A 14,656-nucleotide genomic window follows, 5' to 3' on the forward strand; every position below is an offset into this window, starting at 1 on the left:
AACATTGTCAAAAGCTTTCTCTAAGTCTACAAATGCTAGAAACGTAGGTTTGCATTTCCTTAATCTAGCTTCTAAGATAAGTCGTAGGGTCAGTATTGCCTCACGTGTTCCGATATGTCTGTGGAATCCAAACATCTTCCCCGAGGTCGGCTTCTACCAGTTTTTCCATTCATCTGTAAAGAATTCGCGTTAGTATTTTGCAGCTGTGACTTATTAAAGTGATAGTCCGGTAATTTTCACATCTGTCAACACCTGCTTTCTTTGGGATTGGAATTATTATATTCTTCTTGAAGTCTGAGGGTATTTCACCTGTCTCATACATCTTGCTAACCAGATGGTAGAGTTTTGTCAGGAATGGCTCTCCCAAGGCCATCAGTAGTTCTACTGGAATGTTGTCTACTCCCGGGCCTTGTTTCGACTCAGGTCTTTCAGTGCTCTGCCAAACTCTTCACGCAGTATCGTATCCCCCATTTCATCTTCATCTAAATCCTCTTCCATTTCCATAATCTTGTCCTCAAGTACATCGCCCTTGTATAGACCCTCTATATACTCCTTCCACCTTGCTGCTTTCCCTTCTTTGCTTAGAACTGGGTTTCCATCTGAGCTCTTGATATTCATACAAGTGGATCTCTTTTCTCCAAAAGTCTCTTTAATTTTCCTGTAGGCAGTATCTATCTTACCCCTAGTGAGATAAGCCTCTAGTCTTACATTTGTCCTCTAGCCATCCCTGCTTAGCCATTTTGCACTTCCTGTCGATCTCATCTTTGAGACGTCTGTATTCCTTTTTGCCTGCTTCGTTTACCGCGTTTTTATATTTTCTCCTTTCATCAATTAAATTCAATATTTCTTCTGTTACCCAAGGATTTCTATTAGCCCTCGTCCTTTTACCTACTTGATCCTCTGTTGGCTTCACTACTTCATCCCTCAAAGCTACCCATTCTTCTTCTACTGTATTTCTTTCCCCCATTCGTGACAATTGTTCCCTTATGCTCTCCCTGAAACTCTGTACAACCTCTGGTTTAGTCAGTTAATCCATGTCCCATCTCCTTAAATTCCCACCTTTTTGCAGTTTCTTCAGTATGAAAAACATTATTTTCATAGCATCGATCGCGTCATACAAATAGTTCATTTTTACGTTTGCTACTGTATAATTACAATATGAACCCAACAGAACTGATCTCGAGCCAAGCTGCGGGATTTGGCCTGACAAGTAACCAGACTGTTAAGCTATCAGACGTACTGGAACTAACGCACGCAGTTATTTCACAAGTCACTTTCGAACGCTGGTGGGATATAGCACGTCTCGTCATAAAAGAAGAATAGATAATACTACGCTTGATTGGCTTCCTGGATTTTGTATTTGATAGGCTCTTTATCAACGTAGCGGGTGACACTTCAAGAACTGAAATCTATTTCTCGGATTCGGATAAGGAAGGAGCTACGAGATTGCCAGACGACTGACTATAAGTAATACCTTCAATATTTAACTATACGATGAAATCCTTCAATACTCTCTAACGTTACACACAGCTTATGCAGAAAAATCACCCTATGGTTAACTCGGGAATTTTCATCATTCTTGTTTTTAATTACAATAGTACGTTAGCTAAAAACGATAACGTGTTCCGGTTTTCGTCTAGTCGTCGAAGGAGCGTATAGTGGGAGATCTGCAGTGCATTATTTCATTCTGCTTAAAAATTAAATGACATTCGTAGCCGCATTGCTCCTCTGCTCTTCCGCCGACCACTGGCGACAACATCGATGTACTGTGGAGACCTCACGCCCCAGTAGCGGTTGCGCGGTTCCAGACCGAAGCGCCTAGAACCGCTCGGCCACACAGGCCGGCCATCTGACTTCGGAAGGTAGCACCCAGTAAGAGCCCCTGCCTAGGTTTACTAGGTGAAACCCGGTCAGCGGTGTCAAAGGCGGAAGAGGAATCTCAGTTCCCAAAGACTGAGAGAGCGGAAGAACCTAGTGCAATGAACCACGAAAAACAATCATTTCGGACTAACAAACCGATCTTACTTCGGAATTTATTTCCTGCACCTACACAAAACAATTTCATATGCAGAATGGAAACGTCGCTAAATCCGAGCGCTACCCCAGCTGGTAACTTGAAAAAGGAATCCACCATTGCTATGCACAATGCATCGCGACCTAGGATTCTGGTCAGTCCCACCACCTGCATACAAGATGAGTCGGAGCGTCCTGAAAGACCATCCAAACTGAAATTCAGGAAGAAGTACTTCACTGGGACCGTAAACGTAAATTCCATTCTCCGAGTAGAAAAACAGAAAGAATTGGAAACACTGCTGCACCACCACGAAATTAGATCTTGGCTGTAGAAGAGACCAGATTCCTAGATGAGCACATCGTGGACCCACAACACTAGAGGGTATGCAAAGAAAAGCCAGCAATAAAGAAAATGATTAACACCCCTCTCCTGGGGGCTACCTTTTACTTAAATAAGTCATCTGATGATGACCTAGGAAGCCAAAAGCCAGTTCATTTTTTTTTTGTCATCAGTCTACTGACTGGTTTGATGCGGCCTGCCACGAATTCCTTTTCTGTGCTAACCTCTTCATATCAGAGTAGCACTTGCAACCTACGTCCTCAATTATTTGCTTGACGTATTCCAATCTCCGTCTTCCTCTACAGTTTTTGCCCTCTACAGCTCCCTCTAGTACCATGGAAGTCATTCTCTCATGTCTTAGCAGATGTCCTATCATCCTGTCCCTTCTCCTTATCAGTATTTTCCACATATTCCTTTCCTCTCCGATTCTGCGTAGAACCTCCTCATTCCTTACCTTATCAGTCCACCTAATTTTCAACATTCGTCTATAGCACAACATCTCAAATACTTCGATTCTCTTCTGTTCCGGTTTTCCCACAGTCCATGTTTCACTACCATACAATGCTGTACTCCAGACGTACATCCTCAGAAATTTCTTCCTCAAATTGAGGCCGGTATTTGATATTAGTAGACTTCTCTTGGCCAGAAATGCCTTTTTTGCCATAGCGAGTCTGCTTTTGATGTCCTCTTTGCTCCGCCCGTCATTGGTTATTTTACTGCCTAGGTAGCAGAATTCCTTAACTTCATTGACTTCGTGACCATCAATCCTGATGTTAAGTTTCTCGCTGTTCTCATTTCTACTACTTCTCATTACCTTCGTCTTTCTCCGATTTACTCTCAAACCATACTGTGTACTCATTAGACTGTTCATTCCGTTCAGCAGATCATTTAATTCCTCTTCACTTTCACTCAGGATAGCAATGTCATCAGCGAATCGTATCACTGATATCCTTTCACCTTGTATTTTAATTTCACTGCTGAACCTTTCTTTTATTTCCATCATTGCTTCCTCGATGTACAGATTGAAGAGTAGGGGCGAAAGGCTACAGCCTTGTCTTACACCCTTCTTAATACGAGCACTTCGTTCTTGATCATCCACTCTTATTATTCCCTCTTGGTTGTTGTACATATTGTATATGACCCGTCTCTCCCTATAGCTTACTCGTACTTTTTTCAGAATCTCGAACAGCTTGCACCATTTTATATTGTCGAACGCTTTTTCCAGGTCGACAAATCCTATGAAAGTGTCTTGATTTTTCTTTAGCCTTGCTTCCATTATTAGCCGTAACGTCAGAATTGCCTCTCTCGTCCCTTTACTTTTCCTAAAGCCAAACTGATCGTCACCTAGCGCATTCTCAAATTTCTTTTCCATTCTTCTGTATATTATTCTTGTAAGCAGCTTCGATGAATGAGCTGTTAAGCTGATTATGCGATAATAACTAACTATTAAAGAAATATTATTGCGAAACATCAGTACTGGGTATTCAAGCTTTTAGTATTATGGCACGCCAAATAGCGTTTTATTGAATGCTGCACCATACTTCAAAGTGACAGAGATACATGACCATGCTTTTAAACATACTCATCAAGTCTCTGTAAAGAATGGTCGGGAAGTCCTATCAGTTGTTTTAGATTTTCGACGATATAAATGTGGTCACGGAGCCATTCGACAACTACTGTGTGAAGCTCTTCGTCGGTGGAAACTCTCTTTATCGCCAGTTGTTCTTCGTGGTTGCCGGAAACATGGAGATCGCAAGGTGCAAGACCTGGACTTTACGAAAAGTACCTCCCAAGTCCGCGCCGTCTCGGTCATATTTCTGGCACCAGCTCGCTACAACGCGACATTTTATTTGGTCCATTTCACGGTGAATCTTCTGCAGTTTAGACATTTTGTCCACAAGAATCGCATAGTCTGCGGTAATTCATCTCTGAAGTAAAGAAGTGTCCGTTTGCCACCGTATTTCATGCCCACACTATGATGCTCGTTCTATGCGTATCAAAGTACACCGTCTCTGCAGTAAACCCGAAACATATACTCTCTGCCGACAATGCGTCACACTGTAGCGCAATGGTCTTTGCGTGCGGACTACATGAGTAACTTTCTGAAGTCCCTACGCAATAAAGCGCTCTGTTATCAGTCAGAGTCGCCGAATGGTTTTGGTTGTAGCTCTCTCACGAGTCACCCATCCCAAGTGCACCTGTGTAATGTCACTTTCACTTTGCAGTCATTCCCAAATATGAGGTGTACAAATTTGCTTCCGCCGTTTTGCAGTAGACGGCATTAGTGGAAAGTAGTGGCGTAAGTCGTTGGTCGTAAGTGTCATACAGTAAGCTTATGCATTTGAGAACATAGCGCCATCAAAATATTAGTCGATTTTTGATTGCATCTCAAAGTTGTTCTCCTCTGAATATGTCAACTTACGAGCCCAATTCTCGTCATCTACGGGAGGTGTTAATTTTCTTTCTTGATATGAAGAAATCTGAGGCTGACGCTCATAAAAAGACGGGCAAGGCCTATGATGAGAAAATGGTTTCCGTGCTTCAAGAACGGTGATTTTGACGTTGAAAAAAATGGTTCAAATGGCTCTGAGTACTATGGGACTTAACTTCTGTGGTCATCAGTCCCCTAGAACTTAGAACTACTTAAACCTAACTAACCTAAAGACATCACACACATCCATGTCCGAGGCAGGATTCGAACCTGCGACCGTAGTTGACGTTGAAGACCGGCATGGTTGTGAAAGAGAGAACGCTTTCGATGCTACTTCAACCGACGGGGACAATCACAGGAGATCGTTATCGAAAGCAATTGACGTGTGTGAGCCGATCACTGGAAGACAAACGGCCACAATAAACCGATAGACGTGAAAAGACGATTTTGCAGCAAGACAGTTGTAGTGTTATGTGTGCCTCACTGCCTTTTTTTTTAAACTAATTTGTGCCTGATTTTATTCTGAGAAGCTCAGAAATGTATGTAAATACCGTAAATGTAAATTTGATTCAAACAGTACTTGAAGTGAAGTGAAGCGCAGCTGGACAGCAAGAAACTCTTTAGCGCGCAATCCCCGGAATTATAGCAGTGGTGAATCTTTGAGTATGGACTCTGAAAAAAGACAACTGATTTATTAAAAAAAAGAAGAGGACTGTTAATATGTATCTTGTGGAAACAGAACGTATTGTTAGGCCGTCGCTCAGAACGTACTGTTGCATTTAATGAAAATTGATATTTTAGTGATAAAACCGAGTAAAGTATGTGTAAGAGTTGCCAAAAATTTATGTTTACAAATTTTCTGGAAGTGAAGAATAGAAATATCTTGTTTTTGTAAAAGGAGGTGAACTTCACTGTCGTCGCTGTCCATCAATCGACAGAATTGTAAGTGTACAAAGTTCACTAAAACACAGGAATAGAAATGCATTCTCTATAATTTTCATTCAATAAGTAACAACCTCTAATAATTTCTTAATTACAGTAATTGGATTATGTTCTTGTACAATAGTATGGTGCTGAACTCCACTGACCAATTTTGATGTAGCAGGACATGTAGTTTGAAGGAAGTTTGTGTGTCAATCAATCTCCTTTTCTCACGAATATCAGATTGCTGTTTGATCTTATTCACTCACAACAGTGGTCCCTTAGGTATGAAAAGCTACGAAAACGTGGGCTCAAAGCTATCCGTAATAACTAAAATAACTAAAAGAGTCGTATTTTAAGCCTTAAAGAACAATGACTTCCTCCAAATTATAATATCACCAACTGGTGCAGAAGCTGATCATTCAAGGAGGCAGCAACCAAAATTCAGGTACCTCAATAAAAAATCAATCTCTCTCTCTCTCTCTCTCTCTCTCTCTCTCTCCAAACACATACATAAATATTCATATTATTAAGATAAGAGTCATTTTATACAGTGCACGACGCCAAGTCGAAAATCACGTCAAACCATACTTGGAAACGTTGAAATGGGAAGTTCTACCCCACCTGCTGTATTCTCCGGATATTCCTCCCTCAGACTGCCACCTTCCTCGATCTGTGGCACACGACCTAGCTGACTAGCACTTCTGGTCATAAGAACAAGTGCAAAATAGGATCGATTCATGGCTCCTCTCAAAAAATGCCCAATTTATACACTGCGGGATTTGTATGCTGCCAGAAAGCTAGGAGAAAGCGGTGGTCAGCGACGGTCAATACTTGAATCGTAAATATTCTGTAAGTTTTTCGCATTGAACTCTCGAACTTCGAGAAAAAACGGCTGAAGCAAAGTTGTAGACCTAGTAATTATAACTGTTTTGCAATAACTTTACAATCACTGTATTGCAGTGTATGGAAATAAATAACATTTACAAAATTTTCAGAAAGGAATAGGAAATATTTTTCCTGTTCTTGTATATTTTTCCTTTTTTAATAAGGGACAAGAAATAAAGATAGAAGGTCTGAACTTCGCAGAGACCTCTGAGATTACACGTGCAGTATGATTTCAGTAGAGTCACCTTCCTCTATTTAAAATACTGGCTGTATTATTTTGGTAAAAAGCAAAGTTGTGTATAATGCTGCAGAAAATATGTAGATTGTGTATCTGTGTTGCCTTATAGTCTTGCATTTTTAGTATGTTGTACAACCTAGAAGTTGAAGGTTCAAAAAATGGCTCTGAGCACTATGGGACTCAACATCTAAGGTCATCAGTCCCCTAGAACTTAGAACTACTTAAACCTAACTAACCTAAGGACATCACACACATCCATGCCCGAGGCAGGATTCGAACCTGCGACCGTAGCAGCCACGCGGTTCCGGACTGAAGTGCCTAGAACCGCACGTGAAGTTGAAGGTATGGTGTATCTTTTGTCTATTGTATCATAAACATTTCAGCCACAATCCATTTCTGAATTATACGTTTGGAGCACACAGGCGCACGAGTCAATTCTTTCAAAAAATTAGATCGGTTTTTCTTTTTTTTTTTTTCAATAGTTAAGGAGACACTTTTACTGCGCTTTACTTAGGAAAAGATCCTTTCGCAGTGGAAAATTATCAGGTCACTGCAAAGTCCTGATTGGAAACGCATTAAAAAGATGGGTATAGATACTCAAGGCGGATGCGGGCACCAGCTGTTCACAGCAGGGTGTTCTGAACGAAATCCGCCACTGTGGACCACTGAAAGTGGAGTCAAGCCTGTAGGTAGACAACTCGTCCACGCCACAGGTGTGGCAAACTTTATAAATATTTTCATTGTGAGAAGCACAGGACTTAGATTTGGAACAACGTTGTGACAGAATCAGTCGTCACCCTGTGGGGAAAAGTACGCTGACATGAAACTTCCTGGCAGATTAAGTCTGTGTGCCGGGCCAGGACTCCAACCTAGTTTGGAAGGTAGGAGATAAGGTACTGGTGGAAGTAAGGCTGTAATGGCAGATCAGGAGTCGTGCTTGGACAGCTCAGTAGGCAGAGCACTTGCCCACGTTCCAGTCCTGATCCGCCACTCAGTTTTAATCTGCCAAGAAGATTCATATCAGCACACACTCCGCTGCAGAGTGAAAATTTATTCTGAAAATAATCACCTAGACTGTAGCTAGCACATGACTCCCCAATACCCTTTCTACCAGGAGCGTTAATTCGGCAAGGAATGCAGCAGAAGTTCTTGTAACTTGGAAGGTAGGAGATGAAGTACTGGAGGAGTGCAAGAGTTCTTTTTAAGAATTTGTCAACATCTTATTATGTTGCATTTTACGTTTAGCCAGTGCTATATTCGGCGCATGAAAACGTCTTCTATGGGAAATGTGCATTTCTAAACCAACATCTCATATTTTTTGGCTCCAGTTGATGAATGCTGAAACAACCGAAACTGGTCAAATAAATATAATTTATACAGATGAATGGAAAATAAAAACTCTATTCTGTAACAGTTGAGCAAATTTCTGTTAAATGTTTCTCATAACGCCATGTGTGTTTAATACTGTGTGGCGAGTTACTTAGGTACGACCATTCATTTAGACCGTTAAAGCAGTTCAAGATGAGCAGTAATGACTGAAATTTTCCAACAGTAGCTTAGTAGATAACTTCCCAAATTATGTAAACTGTGGTAGCAACGAGCTCTGAAAGCAGTTTTTTCGAAGGAAAGTTTATTTTATTTTCATTTTAAAACAATTTCGATATTTGTAGAAGAATAGGTTGTCGTATAAATGACTGAATAGTATCCAGAAAATACCCAGTTTATCTAAAGAACTATGTCTGAACAGTTTTCCTACCTCAACTCAAGTGACTTATAAGGGAACCTCCCCATCGCACCCCCCTCAGATTTAGTTATAAGTTGGCACAGTGGATAGGCCTTGAAAAACTGAACACAGATCAATTGAGAAAACAGGAAGAAGTTGTGTGGAACTATGAAAAAATAAGCAAAATATACAAACTGAGTAGTTCATGGGAAGATAAGCAATATCAAGGATATTTAGAACGCAGGAGCGCCGTGGTCTCGTGGTAACGTGAGCAGCTGCGGAACGAAAGGTCCTTGGTTCAAATCTTCCATCGAGTGAAATCTTTAATTTTTTATTTTCAGTTTATGTGACAAACTCTTATGTTTTCATCACTTTTTTGGGAGTGATTATCACATCCACAAGAAAACCTAAATCGGGCAAGGTAGAGAAATCTTTTTATCCATTCGCCAAGTGTACAAGTTAGATGGGTCGACAACATATTCCTGCCATGTGACGCACATGCAGTCACCATTGTCGTATAGAACATATCAGACATGTTTTCCTGTGGAGGAATCGGTTGACGTATGACCTTGCGATCAAATGTTTTCGGTTCCCATTGGAGAGGCACGTCCTTTCGTCTACTAATCGCACGGTTTTGCGATACGGTCGCAAAACACAGACACTAAACTTATTACAGTGAACAGAGACGTCAATGAACGAACGAACAGATAATAACTATGCAAAAATAAAGAAAGTAAAATTTTCACTCGAGGGAGGACTTCAACCGAGGACCTCTCATTCCGCAGCAGCTCACGCTACCACGAGACCACGCCTCTCCTGTGCTCAGATCGTCCATTATGTTGCCTATGTGGCCATGGACTACTCAGTTTGTATATTTTGCTTATTTTTTCACAGTTCCACACAACTTCTTCCTGTTTTCTCAATTGATCTGTGTTCAGTTTATCAAGGCCTATCCACTGTGCCAACTTATAACTAAATCTGAGGGGAGGGGGGGGGGGGGGGGTGCGATGGGGAGTTTCCCTTGTTAGTAACAGGCTTTACAAGTTAAGGAGTTACGTACAGCATACAATTTTACAATACATACACTGACTAGCATTCAGCCTCTCACACAGTGTACCAACATCTAATAGTAGAAATTTTCATGATGCTAATGAATTACAAAAATGGTCAATTTAAGACAGCAGTATATACATTCACCTTCATCAATAGCACGTGCGAAAGGTGTTTAGCTATGAAATAAAGTGGTAAATCGACAAGTTAGAAAGTTGACATATTTATTGGCGTTCAGTGACTCATCAGTGACGCTGGTGGCTTATAGGACACAACGAACTTCATGGAGTACACACTAATTTCATAAATGACGTAGGGGTTTTATTTACGAAATGAGCTGATGCAGCTATTGAATAACTTTTTCATCACTACTGAATTTAGCTGTACAGCTGGAATGTGTGCGGAAATAACGAAAGAATTGCATGTTTGATTACAAAAATATTTCGGGTGTTACAAAAAGGTACGGCCAAACTTTCAGGAAACATTCCTCACACACAAAGAAAGAAAATATGTTATGTGGACATGTGTCCAGAAACGCTTACTTTCCATGTTAGAGCTCATTTTATTACTTATCTTCAAATCACGTTAATCATGGAATGGAAACACACAGCAACAGAACGCACCAGCGTGACTTCAAACACTTTGTTACAGGAAATGTTCAAAATGTCCTCCGTTAGCGAGGATACATGCATCCACCCTCCGTCGCATGGAATCCCTGATGCGCTGATGCAGCCCTGGAGAATGGCGTATTGTATCACAGCCCTCCACAATACGAGCACGAAGAGTCTCTACATTTGGTACCGGGGTTGCGTAGACAAGAGCTTTCAAATGCCCCCATAAATGAAAGTCAAGAGGGTTGAGTTCAGGAGAGCTTGGAGGCCACGGAATTGGTCCGCCTCTACCAATCCATCGGTCACCGAATCTGTTGTTGAGAAGCGTACGAACACTTCGACTGAAATGTGCAGGAGCTCCATCGTGCATGAACCACACGTTGTGTCGTCCTTGTAGAGGCACATGTTCTAGCAGCACAGGTAGAGTATCCCGTATGAAATCATGATAACGTGCTCCGTTGAGCGTAGGTGGAAGGTTGTACAGTACATACTAACAGAACTAAAATTAGCTCTAACATGGAAATTAAGCGTTTCCGGACACATGTCCACATAACAACTTTTCTTTATTTGTGTGTGAGGAATGTTTCCTGAAAGTTTGGCCGTACCTTTTTGTAACACCCTGTATATGTCTTAATTGGGAAATAATTACGTAGAGATGCATTATAATAGATACTTATGACAGAGGACATGATAAAATGTTCAAAATCATTTGATGACATCTGTTTGTTGCTGGAGGAAGTTTCAGAACAATTGATATTGCAGAAGTAGCAACTGGTACACCAACCGTTCTAAAGGACTCGAATGGTACAAACTTTGAGGACTACACTTTTGTTAAAACCTGGACTGTGAGGGGACTGAAGACACTAGAAGGAACAGCCGGAATTAAGTCCATTTCGTTCACCCACCAGAATTTCAGTAAATGGTGCATGGTTCTTACAAAGAAAAACAATGAACTTTTTTTGCAGTTTTTGCTCGAAAAGTGTGAATCGGGAAAGCTATTGAGAGCGAAGCTGAAAGCTGACGAGATTCTTCCAAGTGGTGAAAAACGAGAAGTGTTTCCATGTGAATGGTACGAACTGGAAGAAGGAAACTCCTCCGAAATGCAGCTCGTTAGGAAAGCAGACTGTATAAGAGAGGACAACAGCGAAAATGAGATAACACTGCAGTGTGAAGTTTGCATGCGATGCATTGTTCACGACGAGCTGCCCACGGCAGACACAGCAGAACACCAGTCTGATGTTGCGAGGGCTGTAGGTGAGATGTACAGTGAAGAAGTCCACACAGACTTCGAGCTGCACACAGAAGGCTCGGTTCTGAAGGCACACAAGTCACTACTGTCTGTGCGGAGCCCTTACTTCGCTGCCCTGCTGCAGCCTCACACGAAGGAAGCAAAGGAAGGCTTTGTGCAGATCACCGATGTGAAGACCGAAGCACTGAAGCAGGTTCTGCTGTTTATGTACACGGGTGTGGCGCCGGCTCTCAAGGACATGCCGTGGGACTTGCTGATAGCTGCTGACAAATTCCAGCTCCAGCAGCTAAAGCGACAGTGCGAGGCCCACATCGCCAGCCAGTTGGATGTGGACAACGCCGCAGAAACCGCAGCCAACGCCTTGCTGTTCTCCTGCGACATGCTGTGGGACCGTGCGGTGTTTTTCATCAGAACCAATCTCTACCGGGTGATGCGCACTCCTGGCTGGGCTTTGGTTATAACTGCTCATCCTGAAGCCATACAGCGTCTCAGTGAGCTGATGGGGTGAATCAGTAACAAGAATCGAGCTTTGCCTGTTATTTGAACTTTTCTGCAACAACAGTTGCATCATTCAGCGTCTAAACTTTCTCTGCCATAATATACCGGGTGATCAAAATGTCAGTATAAATTTGAAAACTCAGTAAACCACAGAATAATGTAGATAGCGAGGTAAAAATTGACACACATGCTTGGAATGACTGGGGTTTTATTAGAATCAAAAAAATACAAAAGTTCAAAAAATGTCCGACAGATGGCGCGCCATCTGATCAGAATAGCAATAACTAGCATAACAAAGTAAGACAAAGCGAAGATGATGTTCTATACAGGAAATGCTCAATATGTCCACCATCATTCCTCAACAATAGCTGTAGTCGAGGAATAATGTTGTGAACTGCACTGTGAAGCGTGTCCGCAGTTATGGTGAGGCATTGGCGTCGGATGTTGTTTTTCACCATCCCTAGAGATGTCGGTCGATCACGATACACTTGCAACTTCAGGTAACCCCAAAGCCAATAATCGCACGGACTGAGGTCTGGGGACCTGGGAGTCCAAGCATGACGAAAGTGGCGGCTGAGCACGCGATCATCACCAAACGGCGCGCGCAAGAGATCTTTCTTTCACGCGTCTAGCAATATGGGATGGAGCGCGATCCTGCGTAAACATCGTACGTTCCAGCAGGTGTTTATCAGCCAGGCTGGGAATGATGCGATTCTGTAAAATATCGGCGTACCTCTCACCCGTCATGGTAGCAGTTACAAAAACCAGAATCACGCATTTCCTCGAAGAAACAAGGCCCGATAACGGTAGATGTGGTAAATCCAACCCATACCGTGACTTTCTCGTCGTGCAGTGGAGTTTCCAAGACAGTTCTAGCATTTTCGGTAGCCCAAATTCTGCAGTTGTGGCGTTGACAGACCCTCAGAGCGTGAAATGAGCTTCGTCGGTCCACAACACGTTACTCAACCAATCGTCATCTTCCTCCATTTTTGAAACGCCCACACCGCAAATGCCATCCGCTTCACTAAATCGCCAGATAACAGTTTATGATGCCGATGGATTTTGTACGGATAGCATCGGAGGGTACGCCTAAGTGCCAGCCAAACAGTAGTGTATGGAATGCTGGTGCGACGTGCGACTGCACGAGCGCTGAATTCCCCGCGCGTAGACGAACCCGCTACAGCAGGCTGTTCCAGCTCGTGGGCTCCGTTGTGAGCCGCGGAGCGCTCCCTGCTCCAGGGAGCCGTGCCGCTCGCTGTGACCAGTCAAGTGGGCCGGCACGCCGGCACGTGACACGGCTGGCTGAGGCAGGCGGCAAGGCACGGGTTTTGATGTGCCAGCTGCGTCTTACAAGATCGACAACCTCACACTCTTAGCTGCTAAGACGTGGTGACGTGCTACACCAGGAAATACGATGTTCAGGAAATAAATAAGAAACAACTGTTTTACAAGAAATTGCATACTAAATTTATTGGGCCTCTGTAGTTTGAAATTTTCTTTTCATTGCAAGATCGGAAATATCAGGCGTCAAAGTGTTCGCAGCGTTAATGCGGAGGATGGCCTTCATTGTTGCATCCTGAAGAAGCGATCGTTCCTTACTTTATAACTGTTTTCATTGCTCAGAAAAGCTGCTCACATCGAAACGTAGATCCGAACATGCACATGATCTGAGCGGCATTGTTGTGAAGTTTGGGAAATGTTTTTTCTGTAATGAACACTACCATCATGACAAATACAACGTGTTGTAGTACCTCTCTTTCAACAAAGTTGAATTTTGCAAATCAATAATCTCCAATAGAAGTGACGATGACAAGTCATCGGTGCAAAACTGAAAAAGGAGTGCTGAACACCTTAACTTCCATTTCCAAACTAGTGAGGTCTCGGAATCGTGTTTCAAACGACGTGATGAGCTGCTTTAAGTTTGCTTGGTAATCGCCGAGAGTAGTACCTTCAGGTAGTTTTAAAGAAGCAAGATGATTGAAGAACGTTAGATGTCCATTACTCATCTGCCTCTCAAATAAACGTAACTTTTCCATGAACACTTTGATCTGGTCGTGCATGTCAACGATTAGCTGCCCTTTGCCCTGCAATGACAGATTTAAATTATTCAGATGCATAGTTATGTCAGCTAGGAACGCCAGGTCTGATATCCATTTTATATCTTTCAGACAACGCATTTCTTCCCCTTTCATTTCTAGAAAAGGGGTATTTCCTCACTAATGACAAAGAAAACATCAAGAACTTTTCCCTGACTCAGCCAACGAACTGTACTGTGGTAAGATATATCCCCATACTCCGCTTCCACATCTTTCAGGAATCCTTTGACGACGCACAAAATTCACACACTTCACGACATCTTTCATTACGCCACCTAGTCTACTGTTTCAGCACACAGTGCCTCTTGGTGCATTACAGAACACGAACTATCTTGCATGTTTTGATACCATCCGTATTACGAATCCGTTTTTAAACATACGTCTACTGGTATGTCGTTCTTAAGCCTGGCTACCAGTTCTCTGCGTGTAACGCCTTCTACCTGACTGTATTTAATTCTGTATATTGTACCTCTTCGCAGAATTAAATACTTTATGACATACAAAACACTGCGGTCGACCATCCCTCTCAATGAATAGAAAGGTATCCTCCAATAGAGGTACAGGGCTCCCGCGGCTAGTCATAGCTGTCATTGAGCAC

The 14,656-nt window shown here is 42.4% G+C and overlaps 1 protein-coding gene across 1 annotated transcript; it reads left to right on the forward strand.

Moving 5' to 3' along the window:
* Positions 1-11,141: 11,141 nt before the first annotated feature.
* Positions 11,142-11,972, forward strand: LOC126424570 (speckle-type POZ protein-like). The gene has a single exon (XM_050087314.1). It carries the CDS (start codon positions 11,142-11,144, stop codon positions 11,970-11,972), a length of 831 nt encoding a protein of 276 aa, XP_049943271.1.
* The last annotated feature ends 2,684 nt before the right edge of the window (positions 11,973-14,656 follow it).

This window comes from Schistocerca serialis, chromosome 10 (assembly GCF_023864345.2).
Source record: "Schistocerca serialis cubense isolate TAMUIC-IGC-003099 chromosome 10, iqSchSeri2.2, whole genome shotgun sequence".
Lineage (NCBI taxonomy): Eukaryota > Metazoa > Arthropoda > Insecta > Orthoptera > Acrididae > Schistocerca > Schistocerca serialis.

Coding starts and splice junctions, on each gene's coding strand:
- LOC126424570 (XM_050087314.1), top strand. CDS start 11,142: ATGGTTCTTACAAAGAAAAACAATGAACTTTTTTTGCAGTTTTTGCTC.